Here is a 23,084-nt window from a genome sequence, read left to right as displayed (position 1 = left end):
CTTCTAGGAACTTGGGCTAATAATTCTGCCTTCGATGGGCCCAGTTAAGAACATCAGAGAAGTTAGAATACGGTGTCTAATTTGCCTGTGCACCTGAGCAGCTCATTTCCTTCCTGGTTGCAGATGGCATGAGACAGTGTAGCTGATCCAGCGGGAATTGGGAGGGCAGCCACTAGCAAATCTCCTAAGACCTCTGCTTTTTCATCTCTCCCGTTTCACTGTGAAATCTCACAATTATTGGACTAGTACTCAATCCTGGGGAGGGAGGGGAGCTCCACCCTCCAATGATGGTAACATCTGTTCTGTGTCAAATAAGAATTGTCCCTAAGCATCTAGTAGGTTACACTACTTCCAGCTCTCATTTTATGTGCTGAGAGGAAAAAAAAAAAAAAAAAAAAATCCGTGACCACACAGTGGGTGCTTTGTGAGAAAAAAGGAAAGCAAGAGGGGCAACCTTCTTATGATGCCTGGAGGGAGAGTGTGAGCCCCAGTCATACTGGGGGCAATGACCAGGTTAAGAAAGCCTTGTCCTACCAGATGTGTAAATTACATCAGGGAAAACAGAATGGACCTTTTCACACAAGGAAAGACACCCGCGGGAAAGCTGAGTTGAGTTAGCGTAAAGTATACGACACGCAGTTAGACTTCTCTTAAGTCACAAAAGCCAAATCCAAACAGAAATCAAATCCATTTTGCTTCAAATCAATGTTTCAATCCTACAGATTTTTTTTTTTTTTTTTTTTTACAAATAAAGGCTATGAGTACTCCCCTGAACAAATCATACAAATATATTTTTAAAGAAATCAAATCACTGCCATTTTAGTAGGTCTTGAGTTTTTGGTGAATGTCACTCAAGCTCAATAAACTTAGGCAATTCACAGAGGAAATATGCCTGTAGTTTAAAAAAGTAATGATTTTAGAAGAATTTGTTGGTCTATTAGTAAAAAAATAATATTAGGCTTACTACTAGTATCCTGGTATCCTGTACATTTGGATGACATAAATGAAAAAAACAACAGAAGATTCTACACAAAAAAAATTAGTTATAGCAGTCGGTGGAAACTTTAGTACATGCGTTGGTTAATAGGCAACACAATCAAACTCTCTTCATTAACTCCTTGCCAAGAAGAGATGGAAATGCCTGCCTCTCTGCTCTGAAATTCCGCTCTGAAATTCCACTCTGAAACTCAATATAAATAATTAAAAGGAGACTTTAAAAGGCCATAATTCAAAGATGCCATCAGGACCAACTGGAATATTAATCCAAGATAGAGGAATTCTAAAGTGTTGCATTCAACAATATATAGATATGGTCAAAAAAAAAAAAAAAAAAAAAGAAGAAGAAATCATGTTTAAGTAGGCAATTCATGCAATTACGGTTTAAGAATAGAGTTTCATTTTAATTCCAAGATTGCCAGGAGTGGAAATTCAGTTGTGATCATGCTAATTTTTAATTCACAAAGGATCAAAAGTCAAGATTAACATGCAGATCAATTCATTGTATGCTGGTGACAAGCAATTTTAAAGTTGTCATTAGTTACATGGGCTCAAGGGATTGGCTTGGCATTGGGAGGATGCCAATCTGATTTGCTTAAAAAAATCCTCCAACGGTGGTGAGCAAGCTTCAGTAATGTAAAGGCTTATTAAAATATTTGCTAGCTGAGCAACTTAAAAGAGGGGACAAAGAAAAGGAATCCTAGGAACCTTCTGAATTCTATCTGGGGCAGTTTCAACAACTAAAACCTTCCTTCCCAATGGAATATGTAATCATTCATTCATTCAAATCAGAAATGTACTGGGTACCAAATCTATGGCAGGTGCTCATTTCCATTCTGCACCCATTTTAAAAAAGTTTAATAACTTTAGGCAGAATTTTTAAAATATGTATCAATTTTACAGATAAGTCAATTAAGCCTTTGTTTTTATGGAAAGCTATCCCTCTCCTCGGGATTCTTACATTAACAAAGCCAAGTATAGCATAGAAATACCAAAGCAATCTGAACCCAAATTAATAGCAGACCTTCAGAAACAAAAAATAAGATCTGAATTTCAGAGGATTCTTAAATATACTATTCATCATTTCTTACATGGGATGTACTTGAGCTCTTCAGAATAATACATCATAGTAATACTCATCCACAGAAAACTATATAAATATTACAAGTATTTGTGAATGTGCAAACTGACTATGAGAACAGATGGCTAGCATCCTGTTGAAGAATCCTGGGGGTCTGCAGTGCACCCTCACAACACAGAATGGCACAGGTGGAGAAGGCACCAATGCAAAAGAGGAGTTTAACTGTCATGCGGGTCCCACTGAAGGTACGTACTCTTCTCAGGAACCAGTATAGCTATAGGTAGCTAAAAAGATTCCAACCAATAGGAATTTTATACTTGCCTTTAAGGGAAGCCATAAAATGAGGCAAACACACACATCTTTTAAGATTCATTTTTGCCCTATAGTTGTTATGACTTATTTCAATTATTTTATCTTCTAAAATATGACATAGATCAGTCTTATACAATAGCTAAATATAAGACTGTATTATGAAAAAGATTTAAGAGTAACTGCTTTAGAAAATTAAACTTTTAAAACACATGAATTCTAGTATACAAATTTTAATATGGAAATTATATATATTATATCCATTAGAAAGCATACGTTTTAACATATTTCCCACCCTAGCTCTCACTGTCAATTAACTTTTAACTTGAAAATGTCCATTATGATCTTTAAATAAAAACTTCTAAACAGGTTTGATTTACAGAATTTGTTTTTAACTAATTACTAATATATTTAGATTTAAGCTGAACTAAAAAAAGTAAGTTAGTTTTGAAATTTTGGCTTGTAAAGACTGTGATAAGGTTTTATCTAGCCATTCAGTAAAATATAATGCAGAACCAAAATCTCTATTAAATTTAATCTTGAGTTATAATTAATATAAATGATTTACTCTGCTCATCTATCATGACTGTCATGGAGCCTAGAAAATTAGTAACAATCTGATAGCATATGGGCTTCAACTGACTCTCTTAAGCTTCTCTAATACTCTACAGGGCCAAAAAACTCTGTGTATGTGTGTGTGTGTGTATGCGTGTGCTTTGGGGGGGCTGAGTGTAGGAACTGATATACAGTAAATATGATTCTGCAAATTTTGAGAAGTGAAATTACAAATAATAACCTTTAAACTTACACACTCCCAAATATAAATTTATTTATGCGCTTGTGGAAACTGTCATATGTCCTTTAGGCAAATACTTCTGAAAATTCAGAGAAGACTATATTTCAAATAACTGTTTCCACTTCTCACTAATAATGGCATTTTGTAAACGGTAGAGTGGTATAAATTGAAGCATACTTTTTAAACAAAGTCAATATATCTTATTTAGCTACGCTCCTAACAACAAATTTCTACTGTGTAGCACAGGGAATTATATTCAACATCTTGTAGTAACTACAATGGAAAAGAATATGAAAACAAACATATGTATATCTACACTCCTGATAAGGTCTTTTTCCTCATTTAAAATGGTATTTTGTGGAGAGGATGGAAAAGGGTGAGATGAGAGGATGTTTTATATATATATACACTACATACATATGATATATGACTTATAATAATATACATTTAGTATATATATAATGTATATACTAAAATTTTAGTGTAATGGCTGACTAGATTTAATCACCCCAAGTTACACATATATTTATGAATAATATATTCATATTTTAAGAATTATTTAAAATATAATTGTAGCATTAAGTAGCATGTATGTATATATAAGTAAACTGTTCTGTCTGAAGTAGCAGGAATGTTTTTGGTGAGCACTCAGTAGAAACTGCAAGGCGGCAAGATGCTGAAGACAAAATGTTTGGAAAAAATCAACAAATAAGAATCCTTATGTAATTTCCTCTGGGATCTGAACTGTTTTTATTTGGCTATTTTCTAGCTCTTGGTTGCTCATATGGAAAATTCATAGGGTCATAATCCGTGATGCCTTAAATTGCTTGGCCTTTATACATTGACAATTTTATTCCGTAAGAAATGCCCCCCCTCAATCAAAACAAAAACAAAAACAAAAAAGAGAAGGGAAAAAGAGGAAAACTGGAAAATAATCCCTTTCTGCATCCGAATTTGATGACATCAGAAAACAATGTCTGAACAGAGGGAATTACATGAGAGAAGGCTATTTTCATACCTTATTTGGCATGCCACTAAAAGGTCTCTTTGAAGTCATATTTGTAACTTACTGTAGTTTGCATTGAAGAGGATAATTTCTCCGTACAGACAGGCTTGTTCTATTTGCCTCATGTTACCACTCAGAAGGCGTACGGAGAATCTCAAAGAGCCAGATTGCACTGTCCCTGCACCCACGATGTGATGGTATCGAGGTTGGGCTTCATTTGCTTTGTGGACATATGGAATGTTTGATTTATCTTCAAATAATATTCAATCTTGTGTCTATTATTGGCTTTTGTTATCTTACCAAAGAAGACAAAGGACCCCGTGCAGGAAGAAAGAAATGGAAGGAAAAAGCACAGCAGTTGCTTATGATGGTCCATACTCACGGCAGCAAGATGGAAACGTACTGTTGATCTGCTCCATGACCTCTGTGAGGTCCGTGCTGGTGTCATGAGGGGGAGCCAGCAGGTCCTCTGGTGCTGTGACAGCAGATAAAAAGAACAGACATTCAGAAATAAATGTCCAGTCTTCCACCAAAACCCAACTTTAGGGAGAAAATACTAGTACTGGCCTCTAAAGATCAATATGAAAACAGTTCTCTATAAAAAGGATAATTTCAGGTGAAAATTCCAAAACCATTTTTGTATTAATTTGTGGTAACAGATTTTACATAATTAATATCTATTAGATGTTTCTATTGAAAGATTCCATGTGCCAGGGGAAAATTTATGAGTGAAAAAAAAATACTAGAGTCATATTATTTCAATTTATTAGTTAGAATTCCCCACCATTTTGCATTGTAAATATTTTTTTATATGAGAAAGACATTCCACCAATTTCTTTTTCTTTCCTTCTTTTTGGAGACTTTAGCATAGGCTAGCTTACACTGACACAAAACTAGATGTATTTTATGAGATACTTTTTATTTTGATTTTTTTAACCCTGTAATCAATAGCAAAATAATTCTCCTATTCAAAAATTAAAATTATATTAATATTTTGGGTTTTCTTCTGATAAATGTGGCAAAAGATATCCCATAAACAAATTAATATGGTTAAAGTATATGGTCCTCAGTAGAATTTTAGAGCCTGAATTTCATCAATAACAAAATGTCACTCCAGAAAGCCTGGCTGACAGGGCCCTTCCTAGCAGCAGTGACAGGTCCCCATTGTGGCCAATGACAAGCTGAGTGGGACTTCAGCCTCAGATGCAGGTGGGAGAGGCGGCAATGTCTGCAGGAACTAGGAGGGAGAAAGCAGACCGCTGAGTCCGCAGTCCTGGGCAGAGAAAACCATGTTTGATGTAACATTCTTTAGTATTTTATTCTGAGTGTATACAAATATGAAATTTTAGAGATAGAATTTATTAGGGAAAAAAAAAAGAATCATTCCTAAAGCAAAGAAAAAATAAATTATTGCTCATCCCAACAGGAAAGAGCTCTTTTTCATCTTCCATCAAAATTCAGTCCACCACTACACCTTATATAAGCAAGTGCATTATAGTTTATTATCCCAAAATGTTTGTTTTGGTACTGTTAAAACAGCTTTGTATTCAGCTGAGACCAAAAGAGTGCAAATTCCTTCATGCCCTTAGGCACCTATGTGTAAGAATGTTATTTAAAACGAAAAGCAAACAAATGGCAAAGCCCAGAGTAGACCAGGGGAGGGAGGGGCCGAGTCTCGGGGACACAGACCTGCTTGGTGGAGCTGTGGGCTGGGGTCCGGATCCAGTGAGTAGTTCAGTGCCGATTGCTGAGGTGAAGCCCAGGGGGAGACGCCATTGATTTGGGAATCAGATTCAGGCTGGAACCACATTCAGAGGTTAGCACAGAGGAAGGATTCAAACAACTATTAAAGACAACATTTCCGTTTCTAACTTCCCCTCCCTGACCTTGGATAAATGAATCACAAAGGGCCCTTTGCCCTCAGACATTTTCAAATACATTTTAGCATCGATTGGGTGGATTCACCAGTATTCACCGAAGGACCAAGCGGCCCTTTCCTTCTGGTTTGGGCACCTTGAAGAACTCACTTGGTTATATGGCAAGATTTATGTATCAATGTCAGTTTCATCCATTAATTGTTCTATGATTTTTATGTCAACCAAGTGAATTTAGAAACATGTTCCATTCATCTTTAAAAAGTTAGCACTGCTTCTCATACAGTAAATTTATTCAATTTCAAAATCAGCTCATTTATTATTTATTTATTAAATCAATATTTAAGGGCAATACTGGAGAGTGGTTAAAAGCATGATTTTGGATTCAGCTGCTTAGAACTCGGTTATCAGAGCTGTGTAATTCTGAGCAAATTCTGCAACTGTCTGTGACCTGGATTCTTCATTTATAAAGTAGGGGTGGTGATAAGAGGGCCTGTGTCAGAGGGTTTTGTGAGGGAGGCGACCCATTAGTATTCCTAAAGCGATCAGAACAGGATCTGACACCTAATACATATTTCACAAAGGCACAGAGTTTGAAATGGCGATGGATACACTGAAAAGCACACAGTCGAATCAGAAAAGCGTGCTCCACTGTGTGGGGAATGCAGAAGTTACCATGCTTCCGATGCTGCTTTTCCCATTAAATCCATATTAGCTGGAGCCTGGCACTTCCGCTAGATTTTACTATCAGTGTTGAATTTTCCATCAACTTCTGGCATTCGTGCTAAGTCATTAAGAACAGTTAAGAGCCCTACAGTCTGGAATATACAGAGCCATTTAGATTTCCGATATCTCTTAAAGCATTCCTGTGCAATCTGAAGGTGCAGCGGCCATTAGACAGCTCTGTCTGCGGCGGGGAGGAGGGGAAGGGTGAGCAAAGAGCCTCCGTCTCTCTAAGAGCATCAAGCAGGCCACGGCAAACAAAGTTTTCAAGCACAGCTTTCTTCCACAACAATGCGACCTAGGTACTGGTTTGCATTAACACTAATCCTTCATATTCTAAATAAGAGATTTCAAGAGAAAAGCCATCCCTCACCCAGGCACCGCTTGGAAACGTCAAATTCACAATACTAACAACATAGCTTTCCCAACGCACAGGAGTGGCACCAGGGTCAAAACCAAACAATCCAGAGGACTTGGAGAGAGCCAGGCAGGCTTTGGGGGAACAATTACTTATTTTCGAATGACGCACAATTCTAAAGTATACCTTCCCCAAACCGTCTCACGCAGTCTGAAACACTGACAGACCTATAGAAAGTAAATGGCCAAAATACAAGGAGTGATCTGTGGCTCACTGTGTAGGTAATGCAAAAATTACAGTGTTTTGAATGATTCTGACAAGTTAAAAGATACCGATAGCAATGATGAAAAGACAGTTTTTCTAAAATTTGAGAAAAATCGCTGGAGAGAAAGTTGTTTCTACTTTTGATTCAAGAGATCATTTCTGGAGAAAGGCATTACTGTTCACTGCCTCGGGGCCCCACACTACACACAGGCCAGAGAAAGAGGCAGAAGATGACATGAATGTTGATGTCAGGGATTCTTCAAGAGAGAGAAGTTGCAGGCCCATTTGCTAGGATTCTACACAATAAGCACCTGCCACAAAGGCATCTTCCCTGCTAGTTCTGACATGATTCTTAGTCTCTAACTTTTAGATGTAATCAGGTACTTAATTCTCTGTAATGTGTTTTATCTTTACAGATGATACTATCTTGCTATATATCATTTTGTTTTGGTCCCTAACAAGACTGCAGGGACCAAAAAGGCAGAAATTCTATCTGATGCTTCTCTCATATCTTAAAGAACAGTGTTTTTCATAATTGTAGGCTATTACCCATTGATGAGTTATAAAATTGATTTGGTAGGTCCTGATCAGCACTAAGAAAGATAGAAAAAATGGGATGAAGGGAGGGAGGGAGAAGCAGAGGAACAGAGAAAGGAGAGAAGGAAAGAAGGAAGAAAGGGAGGAAGAAAGAAAGAAGGGAAAAATAGAAAATAAGAGACAGCATTTCTTTATAACAGCAATTAGTATTTGTATTCCTCATACATGTAAGGAAAGAAGGAAGAAAGGGAGGAAGAAAGAAAGAAGGGAAAAATAGAAAATAAGAGACAGCATTTCTTTATAACAGCAATTAGTATTTGTATTCCTCATACATGTAAGCATTCATCATAATGCAAATTGTATTTTTTTATCGTCAAGAAACTTTGCAAACAACTGCCATAAAACATGGTGCCATGTTAGGAAATAATAGCTCCAAATTAATAAACATCTGTTACTTAATTTCTTGAACACGGCTCATCGGAAGGAGGCTTTAACACAAAGGGTTCAGGTCACTTCCTTTCCCTTAATCTCCACAGATGTTTCCCAAACATAATTTATGCAGATGTATGTTATAGGATCTTTTCCCTTAAACTATGCAGAGCTGAGATAGATTTCAGTGTTTAAGAAGAATGGGCAATTCCATCTTAAGCTGGGGAAACATATTTTTTGGTGGCAGTGAGGATTTAATGCTTATAATATTTGAGGAGGTACTTCTAAGCCAGTTTACCTGTGGAGGTGAGAAACCGGAAGTGAACCCCTCTACTGACCCTGGGACCCAGCCCCTGGGGGATGGGCCTGGGGCGGGCAGCGTGGGGAGGGGCGATGCCACGTCCTGCACACTCTACCTGCTCCAGCAGCTGCCGAAGTCGGTGGAGCTGAGACTCCAGCTGCTTATTGTGATCTTCTAAAATCTGCATCCTAGCCTCCAGCCGGCCTTTGTGCTGCCTGAGGAGTTTAGCTTCTGCTATGAGTTCTGAATCCTCAGACGTGTGATGAGGAGAAACAATGGAGTCTGGAGGGGAGCCGACAGGGAGGCCCCTTCTCAGGTGCTGCTCTTTCAGCTGCTCATATTCCACCTGCAGATTTCTAGTGCAGAGAAGGGAAAACTGGAATTAGCGTTGTGTGCATCACTGTCTCTCCAAAACTATCCCTGAGCCTCAGTGTCGCCCATGCTATGTGTTTCCTCATAGGTAAAAACATTTCTAACAATGAGAGAAGCAAGCATGAATAAAACTGCAGCTGCAAATAAGCAAGCGTTCTAACAGACATCACTCCTGAACCCTGAAATGTAGCTGTCAGCTGCAGCCAGTAGCCCAGCATGTTAGTGTCCTCCGAAACTCTGCCTCCACTGCACTTCCTGGACGGTGGTCCTGAAAGAGAATGGGGAAGGGCCACGTGGAAGTGCATATGAAAGAATCCTCCATCAGAAGTTTTCCCAGGGTGACACAGGGGAAACCTCCTCTCCCAGGTCTAGCACACCTTTGTTCTTCCTCCAGGTCAGCAATGATCCTCTCCAGTTCTCCGCGTTCTTCCCTTTCTACTGACTTCAGGATCTGAGCTGGACTCTGGGGCTGGCTCACCGGGGACTCCCCTCCGAGTGTCTGGCAGTACTGCTGGATGAGGGCATGCTCGTCCTCCCTGGGGAGACAAAGGAGACACATGCAAAGGCTCACATCTGGACGTGGATGTCTCTGGACATAAGAGAAATAGAAACAATGATGGTCAGACAGCTGCTGGGCCAAGCCTGCCTTAAAACTCCGTGTCCCTGTAACAATGCCAAAAAAGTAGGCTCAAAGGCTGTTAACCAAAAGTAAACTGCTATACACGGAGTGTTTGTTTCCCCTTCCCCATATTCCTTTGTTGAAACCTAATCCCCAGTATAATGGTGTGTGGAGGTAGGGCTTTTGGGAGGTGATTAGGTCATGAGGGTGGAGCCTCCAAGAATAGGATTAGTGTCCTTATAAAAGAGACCCCTGAGAGCTTGCTTCCTCCTTTTGCCATAAGAGGGAACTGAAAGATGAACCAGGAAAGGGGGGGGGGGTCCTTATCAGATACCAAATCTGCTGGCTCCTTGATCTTGGATTTCCCAGCCTCCAGAACTAGGAAAAATAAATGTTTGTCATTTATAAGCTGCCCAGTTTATAGTATTTTGTTAAAACAGTTCCAATCAACTAGTTGATCTCACTGTCTTTAGCATGTGGTTAACAGCAATTCTGTAATGCTTTGTAACCCAAGAGATGGTAGAAGATAATCCTTTTATTTATTTTATTTATTTCATGTAAATAACTTGGCACAAATTATAATTGTAGATCTTTATAAAATAGCTACAGATATTTTACTTAATGTTATTGACACATCATTTATAGGATCAACCATTCTCCTTTAAACAAGAAACTACATTTAATTCACTTGGGTTCTCCCACTTTTCTAACCACTTTTATAATGAACTAGACATATTAATAATGTGGTCAAACCTAAAGACTGACAGAAACAGAAGCATAACAAAGCAAACGTGTTTATGGGAAGGAAATGCTTATCAGCAAGCCTGGAATCCCTTCCCTTCTTTTACCAGAGATCCAGGCAGATCTTGTAAATGTGCAAACGACAGACCTCCTAGCTAATGCTAGCAGCAGAATCCTGCTATAGAATACCATTAGCAGACTGGACTTGGTCTGTTTTGATGGCTTTTGGTAAACAAATCTTGGAATCTATGGATTTATATAGGATATGGCTTCAGATAAACATCTAGTAAGTTATACAGCTATCAAAGGATAAAATGGAGCCAACCCATGCTGAACCAGCTCCCTTCTGTGTAAGTGATATGACTGCAAATATCCCTTGGAGACCTCATCTGTCACACTGGGGTCAGAGCACATCCTAATGCAGCCAGAAGGAACCTACTGGTGCGGGCAGTTCTGGACCTTTTGCTGAAGCCCTGGAGCTGATGAGCAATGCTTGATACTGGGTGAGGTCTCTGATTCTGTGAGTTGTGAATGAAAAATATTGCAAACCATATCAGTAAACAAAGAATGCTGAAACCATCAAGTCATCAGTGGCTGCCGACACCCCCCAGTGAAGATAAGCCTGCAGCCCAGCCTCTGCAGCCACTCACAATGGTGCACTCTGAGGGCACTCAGAATAATAAAGGACAGGATACTGGCCCTAGATAGCTAGAAGCTTGTCAAAAGAATGAATTCAATGAGCCCAAATGTTTGCTTCCTCCCATACATGGAAAAGCACTAGATTCTTTAACTTGAGATGCCTGGTTTTCTTTAGATAACAAGTAATCTTTTATTGTTCCAACCACCTGGCCTTTGTTGTAAAGCCCCTATGTATCCTAGCTCCTCCCCTACCTCTTCGGAGCAGTCCCCCAGAGCCATCTGAGAGGCTGTCATCCCAGCTCGAGTCCTCCTGCCAAATAAAATATAACTCTCAACTTTTAGGCTGCACATTTATTTCGGTTGCCAGAGTCTAATTTGAAAATCCAAACCTGTATTATCACCATTTACTCTGATAAAGAGGAGACATGAAATTGCATCTGAGAAGTAGTGAATTCTTAGAAAAGGCGTGTCCTGTGCATTGAGATCAGAGCAGTATGAAGAAGTAAATGCAAATAATGAGTGTTCGGCCTGCAAAACAGCCAAAGCAAAGGTTCAAATGAGCCACCTGTTGATTTATTTTGCTTCCTTTATCAGCAAACCTACCTAACCTCAGAAGAAGGAGGAGCAGGACTCTTACAACTGGAAGAGTTAGAAACTGGAAATAAGACACTGATGCGAAGAACTGAAATAAACTGTGGAACCATTCTTTGATTACTGGTCCTGCAAAAATGTGGTATCACTGTGAGATAAACAAGGGAGACTCTGGAAGAATTTCAGGCTTGCTCCTAAATTTAGAAGGATGGCAGTAAGAGAAGAGAATGGGTCCTGCATCACTGCAGAGCAGCAGTGCTTGAAAGCATGAACCCAGAGCTCCTAGGATGCCCATGTAGTGAAATCAAACAGAAACCTGGCAAGGAGGTCTGTGCCTGTGTGTTTGGAGGTAGGGGAGGGTATTTTCCTGATAGGGAATAAATGGCCAATACCCTAAGCCGAACTGCATTATGAAGGAGCAGAGAAGGCTATGAGGCTAATGCATCAACACCACGGGGACAATACTTAGCTGCTAAGGATGACAAGACTCACTTCACCCGGTTTAAATGAAGAGAGAGGCCATAATAAGAGAAGACAAAAAGTACAGATCTAATATATGGACAGGACAATGGACAAAGTATAAAGATACAGAGGGTATAAAGTAGGTAATAAAATAAAAAATAAAGTAAAAGCAAAGGAAGAGTACAGCAGAACATTAGTAAATATTTCTCAGGCTGAAAAAGACGAGTATAGAAACTAAAAAGACTGAGTACCCAAAAAAGAAATAATAACAAAAGAAGAATGTTCATATACATCCCAGTGAAATTTGTATCTATTCAGGATAAAGCATCACAAGCAGTCAGCCAGAAATGAAAACAAAACAGTAAATCATTTGCAAAGAAAGAAAAAAGGGTTAGCCTCCTACTCTCCATAATAGTCAAATGTCCAAAGACAATGGACAATGTGTAGAGTCCCAGCCTAGCCATTCAGGACCAGCCAGGTCACATAAACGTACAGTAAAACGCTTTGTCAATAGAGCAAAACAAAGAGCAAGGATGATGCAAAACAGGAAACAAAAGTAGACAGTGATCTCAGATACTGCGATAAATAAGAGGTAAACTGATTCTCATATTGGTTAAAAAAATAATTAGATGATTCTTATGAATAATTCACCTCAAGAAAATTAAAGACCAAAGTAAAAGTTAAACGAGGAGGAGGAGGAGAAGAAGAAGAAGGAGGAGGAGGAGGAGGAAGCGAAGGGGAAGTGGGGAGAGGAGGAGGAGGAGAAGGAGAACTACAAAGAAGAATTAAAGGAAAGCTTGGGTCCTGTAAGCTCCCTGGCAGATCTATGACTGGATCACAGGCCCCCCCCACAGAGCCCCTTCCATATCACAAGCACCATGAGACCATTTATGCCCTTAGAACACTTACGCCAGTGGGCACTTGACCTCAGGAATTATACTTAGTGCTTAATATTAACAGCAACTAAATACTTGTTTTAAGTATTTTGGGAGTATCCACAGTGAAACAAATATATACACAAAAGAGTCAAAATTAGATTTGAGATGCATCCCATTGCCAACATGTATACAGATTCATTTCTTTTGGGAACCTGATGGGGCAGTTAACATTATTTTTACTTTTAATATAATTATCATCATGTCCTCTATCATTACGTTCTTTCAGTAAGGTATCTGGAAGGAAATTAAGGCAATTTTTACAAAGATAAGAATTTAAATATAATTTGTATATAACATATAATTTTAGTCTTAAGTGGTTTTCACAGACTATTGGGATAAAAGTTAAATATGAAAATAGATACATTCTAGTTCTTAATTATATATAATGAAGACCAAGAGCACACTCTTTAAATGCAGACAGTCATGAGGTACCATATTAAGGTCATTTAACATCAATAGTGTGCCCAGTGCTAAAACAGAAAATGTCACCAAAATATAGGTCCGCATCAATGAAATACCATTAGATGGAATGTAATTATACCATATTTAAGTCATGAATAGTAAACACTATCCAGATTACAAAATCAGTACATAGCCAATGAAAAAAGAATTGTGATTCATACAATGACCTTTTGAAAACAGGCACAATATAAATAAAAATAACAGTAATTTCCTTCCTTTAAAGGTTTGTTTTGTTCCAGGCTTCAGAGCTGCCAACAGCAAAGTGAGTGCAAACCAGGCCAGCCTCCCTCCCCCAGCCCCCGCCCAATTTGATCCTTCCACATAAAACGGTGTCACTCAAGGGCACGCTGCAGATGGAGTGAGGCATCCTGATGGCAGGAACTAAGACTATCCTGGGTCCTGTCTCTTTCTCAGACATGGTTGCTCAATTCCTCCTTGAAAGAAAATTAGTATCCTTAAAGTTAACGCCCTTTTAAATTGTCCAGAGTCAGATTTCCAGGGGAAAAGGGAGTACTGGCAATTGGGTTTATTTAGGGGTAAAAAGCCTTGAGACTGATTCATATCCAGGCCGGGGAGGCAGCAGCCCATGATGCATGGAGCTGCAACAAATTAACCGGTTCACAGAAGGTGAGCGCTGTGAGGAGGCAAGAAATTGGCTCATACACTAATTTACGGGACAGAGAAAGGCTCACACTGCAGGGTAGGATGGTTGCTTCTGAAGATACAAATGAATAAAAGGGTCTTGGGTAATTAAGAGAGAATTACAAGTTAAACTCAAAATTTGTACCTCAAAGAGTAAGGCTATATTATTGCCTATGGTGGAGATGACCCAAAACCAAATTTAGGAGATTGAGCCAGCAAACGTTGAATTTACAAAATCTTCTTGTTAGGTGTGGACTGTGAAGCTGGGGCATGGATGGACATGGGAAGAATGGGGATAAGGACAGTGATGGCCTCCAGGAGGACTGGAAAGATCTGCAGATGCTCTGACCCTCCCACCACCCCCACTGCAGTGCTCCCTTGGGGGAAGGCCTCCCTTCCCGGAGCGGCTGAGGCAGCACAGTGAGGGTGGGTCGGGGTGGTCTGGATGTCCATGCCTACAGCCAGGCTGCCTAAGTCCGAACCCTAGCCCCATCACTTACTGACTGCAAGACCCCTGGCAAGCTATATCACCTTGCAGGGTCTCAACTTCCTCATCTGTAAAATGGTGGAACAAGAGTATCATCTCAAAGGGTTCTGTGAAGATTAAACAAGTGAAGATGGGCAGAGGGCTTAGAACGAGCGTGGCTCTTAAGATGCTCTATACCAAGGAAGAGATGGGGCTGTTTTTGCACCATCATCATCATCATTATCATTATTCAGGAGAAGCTGAATAATATTTTTACGCCTCAGCTCAGAATATACAAAAACCTCAACTCAAGAAGGCCTGGGGGTAAGGTGGAGAATTTAAGAAAGAAAAATGACAAAAATTATTTTGGAAGTCTGTTAAAATGCCTTTTTTTTTTTTCTTTTTTTCGCTTAAGGCACTTTGAGTTGGTTTTTTAATCTTTCCCAAGAACAGCCATAAAAATTGCAAATACTTTGATGTTGATTTGTCTCAAGACAGACCTGAGTGTAAAACAAAAAGAGCCATGATTGCCTTGAAAAGCCACCGACCCTTCATCCAGAAGCCAGCAATCCTGTTAGGTGGCCCTGGAAACTGTCATCTGTTATCTCCGGGGACTGTATCATGACCCTCCGGGTGCTGGGGCCTTAGGAAACGTCCAGGAAAAGGCCAGGTGTTAGAATATATTGCACACATATCTCCTGCTATGACAATAAGGAACAGATAAGCTTTGATCCACGCCGGAAGCAAAGAAGGATCACACTGTGTCTTTCTAAGAGAGTGAGCATTTCTTCCTGTAGCCTGTGATCCAAGATGCTAAATTATAAGATGAGGAAATTGCTCTCGTAAATCATGAGGAGCCCAAAGGAGATAATCATCATCCTCACTGAGATCATCGACCCACTGGGAGAAAAGGGGTTTATTACAGTAATACTTACTCACTTTGTCAAGTCAATAGTACAGATTTAAATGAAAATATTTTAAAAGTAAATATTATACATTTAAGGGAGAAAAGGTGACCATTTCATGTTAAACCGCTGGATTTTAGGTCCAGAGTAGGGCTTCAATGGTTGAGTCCCTGTTAGCATTCTCACCTGCACGGCAGAACCCTTGCACGTTATGGGAAAAGAACCCCAGAATTCTCAGTAGTTCAAACTGTGAAAGAGCAAAGAACTGCCAGATTGGCTTTATCGAAATAAGATTTACTAACACATTCATTAAGAAAATATTAATACACCAGTAACTGGAAAACAATTTCTCTTTAGTGGTTACATGTTCTTACACTATTAATTTAACCTCATATAGAGGAGAGTTTGTTTCCTTGCCTTTTCCGGCACCTAGAGGCCACCTGCATTCCTTCATTTTCAAAGCCAGCAGAGTAGTGTCTGTAAAATCTCTTTATGTCTGACCTCTGCTTCCACAGTTACCTCTCCTGTGTTACCTCTGACTCTCCTCCCTCTTACAAAGACCCTTGTGATAACATCAGGCCCACTCCATCGCAAGATCCTTGATTCAATCACACGGGCAAAGTCCCCTTTGCCACGTAAAGTGACACATTCACAGGTTTCAGGGATTAGGATGTGGACTTCTTTGGGGGCCCATTATTCTGCCTCCTACAGTATGCCCTCGCCATGTTGTGCCCCTGTGGGAGCACTTATCTCCTCTAGTCTGTAAGATTCGTGAAGACAGGATCTACCTCTGCAGACCTTTACAGCACTGGGTGCGTGGCCGCGGCGTGCTGCTCAATGTTTAACAGCAAGCTCTCTAAAAGATAAGTAAATTAAAAGGCCCTGATGTGAAGCATTTTAAATTTTTACGGCTTAAAATACTTTCATCAAGGCCAAATTAAGCTAGTGACTTGACTAAACGTGGAGCTGGGAAAAGATACACAGTTACACACCACCTGACACCCCCAAGAACATACATAGCAATAAAATATAAGGAAAATAATTAGGACCTGATGAGTTTTGAGTCTTACTTTTGTTTTTATTTTAATCTAAGCTATTGAATTGCAAAGTGCACACAAACAAGTTTCTAACAATAGCTCTGTTTAACCAACAGTTTACAAACTTCTGGCAGATTTACCAACCAGCTCTCACAGTTGGCTCCAGCACACCACTGCAAGGTAGGGATGCAGTAAATATTTGCTGGATGGGTGAATGAGTTAACGTATCTACTGACAGTATATTAAGATGTATTCAGCTGTTAATCATCTGATTGTTTTTTCTTTTCTCAGACATTAGTGCTAAATTTGAAAATAGTGTTTATTCTGATTTGAAGATAGGACATATTAAATTTGAGCACTGCTTTTACTCTGTTCACACAAGGTATGACAAACACATTTTAAAGAATTTAAATTTGGTTTTAATTATTTAAAAATTTGGTTTTAATGATCATTTTTTGACTTTGTTTAATTTTTTAGCTATTTGCCAAACTTGGTGGACATTATGTTGATTTAGGATGCTCAAGATACTCAGCTACTTTATATGAATTACATACTAGGAGATTAAATATGAAACAAACATGATGAATATGCTATTATCTTGGTTTGGGAATTGTTCCAAACTCACAGTACATTAATAATAATGTACAAATCACTACTACATTGTTATAAACTATTAACATGCTAATCTTTGAAATTTAAAATTGAAGAATCTCCTGAAAACTTTTCTTGATAAGCTTAATGATAATAAAACAATTTTTTAAAATATTGACAAGGAAATATTCTATATTAGACTGCTGAAGGTATTTCAACTTGGCTCTCTCCATGGTCTTTTTTAGTTTAAAACACCTAAGTGCTATAACATTCCTGGCTACTTGACAGCTTCCCACCAGATCCAAACCACAATGAAGCTCTGTGAGTCAAGTAAACTCAACACTACTGAAATCTTTTTAGGCATCATTTAGAATTTAAAATGTTAATTTCAAGGTGGTAGAGGGTGGGAAAAGTTTTAAAAGCAAGATGTTACACAACAGAGGGAGGATCAGAGATAAAATATCTGCCTAGAAAGGTTTTTAAAAAGTACTCTGAAGTTCATGAGGCTTTTCCTGGTTGCTAATAAAATACAATATTGGCAGAGGAGTTAACACTTTTCAATGAAGGGTGGGGAGTATATATGTGCCCACAAGTGTGTGGGTCATAACTGCCAAGTGGCAGGGATTACGGAGAAAACGGGGGCACATGGAAGGAAAAGGATTTCATAGCAGGGCACATATTCTGTGGAACTACATTTGTTAAATTAACACAAACTATGAGACAAATGGAATGAAGATCTACACCTGTATTTATAAATAAGACAATCTGATTTTTCAGAGGTAGATTAGTTGCCAAACGTAGGGTTTTTTTCATTAACTTGTATGAAACTAAATAAATAAACATATCCAAATTATACTATTATGGCTTGAAAGCATAAAATCTATGCAGGCATTTTTATAACCACACTTACCAATTTTGATTGGGATCAAAATTCACAGCCACAATCAATGTAGATTATTTCCGACAGCCACAGAACTAGAACCAGGCGCCCCAGTCATCACTCATTTCATGATTTACTTACACGCTTCCTGTGGTAGAGCTGCTGTCCGTGAGGAAAGACCCATTAGTCCGTTCCATTTGGGCCAGTCTGAGAAGTGGAAACAAGGCAGTTAGAGAACGTGGCCACACAGGGCAGAGTCAACTGGAGGTGCATCCGCAGTCTTTCCTAAACTGTCCTAATTCTCACAAAATACAGAATGGTCAAAATCCCCTCACAGGACTGCAATCAAAACAACATCTAATGTCAAGTTATACTTCTATCATCACTGCCTTACCAAGGGATCGTCTCCTATATTATGTTAAAATATATAGGTTATATATCATGTTATACAGTCTCCTAATAGACCTAGACTTCTAAAAGTCTACCAGATCCTAAGCCAGTCTTCATTTGTACACAAGTCTGACTATGTCCCTCTCACGTGGAAAGACTTTCCTTGACTTCGTTTATCTAAGGACAGAACCCTACTCCTTAGGAAGTGGGCTCCTCATTATCTGGCTTCGGTTTCTGCCCCTTCACTCCTTCTTGTCCTTTCCCCTTTCTCCACCTGCAATCCTTTAAATAAACTATGTTCTTTCCTAGTTCAATGCTTTTGAGTATGTTTTTCCATTAATCCAACCTTGGCTTTTCCCCAAAATTTGATGTGGCCAAGACTCAGTTCAAATGTTACTGTTTTTATTGCTTAAACTAACCTTTAAAGGCGTAACTAGTTACTAGTATCATCAATACTTGGTATATACTTTTTTTTTTCCCTGAGAATTTGTACACATCAATACCAGCATATGCTTTATATTGTTTGGGAACTCTAAAATAAACCCCTATAATAAAGAATTAGCATAAATTTAATTACATAATGTAATTCATACATGCACCATCTCCTGAGAACACTTTCAATCCCTATTTTCATTCACTGAAACTGGGTTACATTCTCTAAATCCTGCTTGCACAGTGTCTGGATTCTCATGAGCTCAGTAATCACATCCTATGGAGATTTACTCCAAAGGATGTGTAGCAGGTGTTTGGTAAAGTGCAAATTACAATTTGGAAAGCTGAAAGCCCAGACTTCAAACATCATGACTCCTGCAAAACGACATTCCTTAAATCAAGGCATGTTAATGACAGAAGATTAATACAGAAAGAGAGACATTCTGAGCAGTGGAGCAGGAGAGGGCTCGTCCCAGAGTTTCTTACCGAGTAGCATACTGTTCTATTCTTGAATGGGTATCATCATGAAACAGCTGAGGAGACTGTGAGGGGCTATAAAAGAGAAAGCAAATAAACAGTTTTATGCCCAAATATTTATCGATGTTACGATTAGGAATGTTAGCTTAGTTACATAATGAATTTGCCATGCAAACAAACCACTAGGATTGTTACCCAGGAGGCAGAACTATTATTTTAGAACAGGAGTTTAGTAATCACCGCATGCTAATAAAACTGATCAGAACATCCGCCTTGTGCATATGGAGCTGTGAATACTCACTCATAGTGCTCTGGCCACATACTGATGAGTGTGATAGGACTGCAAAGAGGGGAGAGGGAAACAAAAACCACAGAACAAACACTTTAGAGCAATTTAAGACAAAAGCAGCGGGCAGGGTGGGGTGGGGGACATTCTCAATTGTCCTCCACTCCTATGTTTGGTTGCCCTGAGGTCCACCATGAAGAAATCAAAAGTAACAGAAATGATTGTTTATTCTAGAGAAGATGCTGTATATTTAAGTGCCTGCCGGGGCCTTTTCACAGCTATTACAGGACATTTGTTATAGACAGCAAAGACATCTTTAAATAGTCTTACTGAAGAAAGAAACAGAATGCTATAAAATAGCTCAAAATTATGTAATAATTTTTAAAATACTGTTCCATAATATACTGAAGAGAGATGCAATCATATTTTTGTTTTTTGTGGAGAAGAACCTTGATCAGAAAGGTAACATTAATTACTCAAGACCACATTATATACTGATGGCAGAGTTGCAATAAAATGAGATTTCTCTGATTCTTTGCCCAATTTTAAATGTAAAATTCCAAACCCAGGTGTACACAGAGTATTGCAACCTCACAAATACACTGAAAAAAGATACAATCTAGGTACTCCTCTCTACACCCAGCCCAAAGTTTCACATTATCACTAGAACTGAAAGCAATTTTTCTGCATCACTATACACTTTCTTTAAATAAAATTTTATACAGAAGTCCAATCAATGAAAGTGAAGAAAAGAAACACGGTCTGCTTGAATCAGAGCTTGAGACTGGAACTTGATTTTTCCATATTCCTCCTAGTCCTGGAGGTGCCCTCCCACCTCACAGCACTGCCTAGAACTCCCCAAGCTTCCATGCAATACCGTTTGAAAACAGATGATCCTAATCGAAAGCTAGTTCAAATTCTAACCATTTTTTTTTTTTTTTGGCAGGGGGGCAGAGGGGGAGAAATACGGATGAATGTGGAAATTTAAAGTTCCAAAGAAAATCAGTTGTCTAATTGAATAAGTCTCCTGCAAAAGCTAATGCTGATTGAAACAAAGAGGAAGGAAAGTTTAAATTTTTCTAGATCTAGACCCACCTGATTCTCCTGTTTCTATAATAGATACATACTTAAGAAAAAGTTAATGATCTCATTATCTCCTACTGGGAAGCAAATGTTGATGTCTGCATAGCAAAGATTAAAAGAAAATGGAAAGTCATCTTCTTGAATGAAAACCTAAGACTCTTTGGACCTACTCTGAAAAACAGGCATTTATCCAGTCTGGGTTTGTCAGAACATCCAGTCTGTAGATAGACTTAATTATCCATGTGTAAAATGATACAACAACAATGAAACAACACAGTATTATTCAATAGTCTTTTTACATCACTACTGTTTATTAACTCTGAAATATGGATGTTAAATGTCAGGTAAATGATTTGCACTACACTTTCTAAAAAATAGTAACTGCTCGAGAGATTATTGCTAAAATTCAAGTGTACCGCAACATTGGCTGTGAGCTTGAAACATGAGAAAACTATGTATTTTTTCGTCTTAATCGAACTTGGAAAAGCTGTGTGGAACTGCTTGACTGGTTCCTGCAAAGTTAATTCAGTTAGCACGATAGTGATTCATTGAACTAAGATAAGAATGGCAGAGGCACTAAGCTACATTGAACCTTTCTCAAAAGAAGGTTTTTTATATATTGTGAAAATTTCTAAGGGAAAAAATAAAGATTAAAAAATCAAACTTTAGGCTTTATTGACTTCACAGTACTTTGATTTGTTGAAAAAAAAAAAGTTAAATGATAAGCTTTCTCATTTAATTCTACAAGAAAAACACAGGGTAGTATTTTCCCTGCATAGTTAGAATCTGTGATTAAAGGGGGTTAAAAGTAAAACCGATCTGCATGTTCGCCTACACTTCACAGTGCAGCCTATCCCTGCTTCCCAGAGTGGTGGCTGAACAGGGTGTTTTGGTTAATCACACACTAATAGGAAAGGACTCAGACTCTACTAAATACATTTAATAATGTATGAAACATCACTCAGACTTCCTTTGAAGAACGTAATGCCTCAAATTCTCAGCAGGCTGCTCCTTATGCTTCCCATCATTTTACCTTCTTAAGTCCAACTGTCCCAGAGCAGAGTAAGTGGTGACCCGCATGTTCTAGCATATAAACCTTCGGTGGCTCCCCACTGCTCTCAGGATAAACTCCAAACTCCTTGGCATGGCTGACGTGGCCCCCATTATCTGGTTCCTGCTTTTCTTGTCACTCTCCTTGCTTGTCACTGTTCCCTGCTTCCCATCCCAGTTTCCAAAACAATCTTGTCTTCTGGCTTTTTAAAATGTTTGCTTTGCCTGGAAACTCCCCCTCTCCTCCCCAGGCACCCAACACTGAGCGTTTGGCCCCATTAATCTTTCAGTTCTCAGGTTGGGTGTCACTTCCTCCCAGGCCAGTGCTCCCACAGCCATAATTACACTTACTGTGACTTGGTTCGTGCTACAGTAAGAACTTTAAAAACCATGAAACTCATCTATTCCACCTTAACCAACACCAGGGAGAGGTGTTTATTTGAGTCCGCCCAGTCTTCAGGGAAACCAACCTATCTTTTTAGCCAATACATCTCTCTCAGTTCTCAAATTACTTTGCCATTATTTGAGCTTATTTCTCAGGTTTATTTTCAGTGGTAACTCTTTCACTAAGCTCTACTCATTTATGTTGATTTATTTTTTTTAAAAATTGCATAAATTGTTACAAAATTAATTGAATAAACCTAGGCATGGTTTTGTTTACCTCCTTTTAATAATAACTCATTTTCTCCATAAATCCCTTCCACGCATGCATGTATGATTACTGGATGGAGGATAAGACACGTCATTTTTCAGAGGTGAAAGAGAAAGAAGCGAAAGAAAATTCTAATCAGCTTCATAAATAACTTCAACACATTTACCACTTCGCTGGTTTTTCTCCAGTCTTCTCCTCCCACAAATAGAAGAACAAACGAAATCAAACTTTTTACTACCCACTCACATAAATTGTTACACCAGAAGATTAAGTGGCCTTGTACTGGAAAGGGCTCAGTAGAAAAATGAACTATACTGACTCCAAGAATGCGTTCTAGGATTAAAAAAAGAAGAAAACCTGCCCACTGTATCCAGTAGCTCATAAATCTTTTCCAAAAAGGATCTTGTGGCATCTGATTTAATCTTATACTCCTTCTTTTCTTTCTCTTGTTTTCCTCTCACCGAAAACACTGGTAAATTCATGTTAGATGAAATGAAGCATCTTCAGAGTTACAGCCAAAAATCATAGCACACGATTATTTGGCACATTTTTCTGTTCTTTTTCAGTTAACTGAGTCACTCAGAATAGAATGATTGATGTCAGTGATTAGTTTGACACTGAAAGGTAAATTATCAAAATTGCTTAAAAGGAGTATAAAAGATCTATCTATCTGCAGGATTCATATGAAGGATGCA

At 38.7% G+C, this 23,084-nt stretch overlaps 1 protein-coding gene across 15 annotated transcripts in view; it reads right to left on the bottom strand.

Annotated features, from left to right (window-relative positions):
* UTRN (utrophin) overlaps positions 1-23,084 on the bottom strand; it is a 456,315-nt gene that overhangs the window by 4,953 nt on the left and 428,278 nt on the right. For 12 of the 15 annotated variants that reach the window (XM_032485082.1, XM_032485084.1, XM_032485083.1 and 9 more), the window contains 7 exons: positions 19,620-19,658; positions 19,328-19,393; positions 18,161-18,226; positions 9,424-9,582; positions 8,790-9,030; positions 5,878-5,986; positions 4,571-4,663 (listed from right to left, as the gene is read on the bottom strand). In XM_032485082.1, coding sequence (XP_032340973.1) covers positions 4,571-4,663; positions 5,878-5,986; positions 8,790-9,030; positions 9,424-9,582; positions 18,161-18,226; positions 19,328-19,393; positions 19,620-19,658 — 773 coding nt within the window. The remainder of the gene's footprint in view (positions 1-4,570; positions 4,664-5,877; positions 5,987-8,789; positions 9,031-9,423; positions 9,583-18,160; positions 18,227-19,327; positions 19,394-19,619; positions 19,659-23,084) is intronic. The other 3 variants (XM_032485088.1, XM_032485094.1, XM_032485085.1) reach the window with 2 other exon arrangements.

This window comes from Camelus ferus, chromosome 8 (assembly GCF_009834535.1).
Source record: "Camelus ferus isolate YT-003-E chromosome 8, BCGSAC_Cfer_1.0, whole genome shotgun sequence".
Taxonomy (NCBI): Eukaryota; Metazoa; Chordata; class Mammalia; order Artiodactyla; family Camelidae; genus Camelus; species Camelus ferus.
Note: the sequence above shows the minus strand (reverse complement) of the source record. Positions and strands in the feature narration are given on the sequence as shown.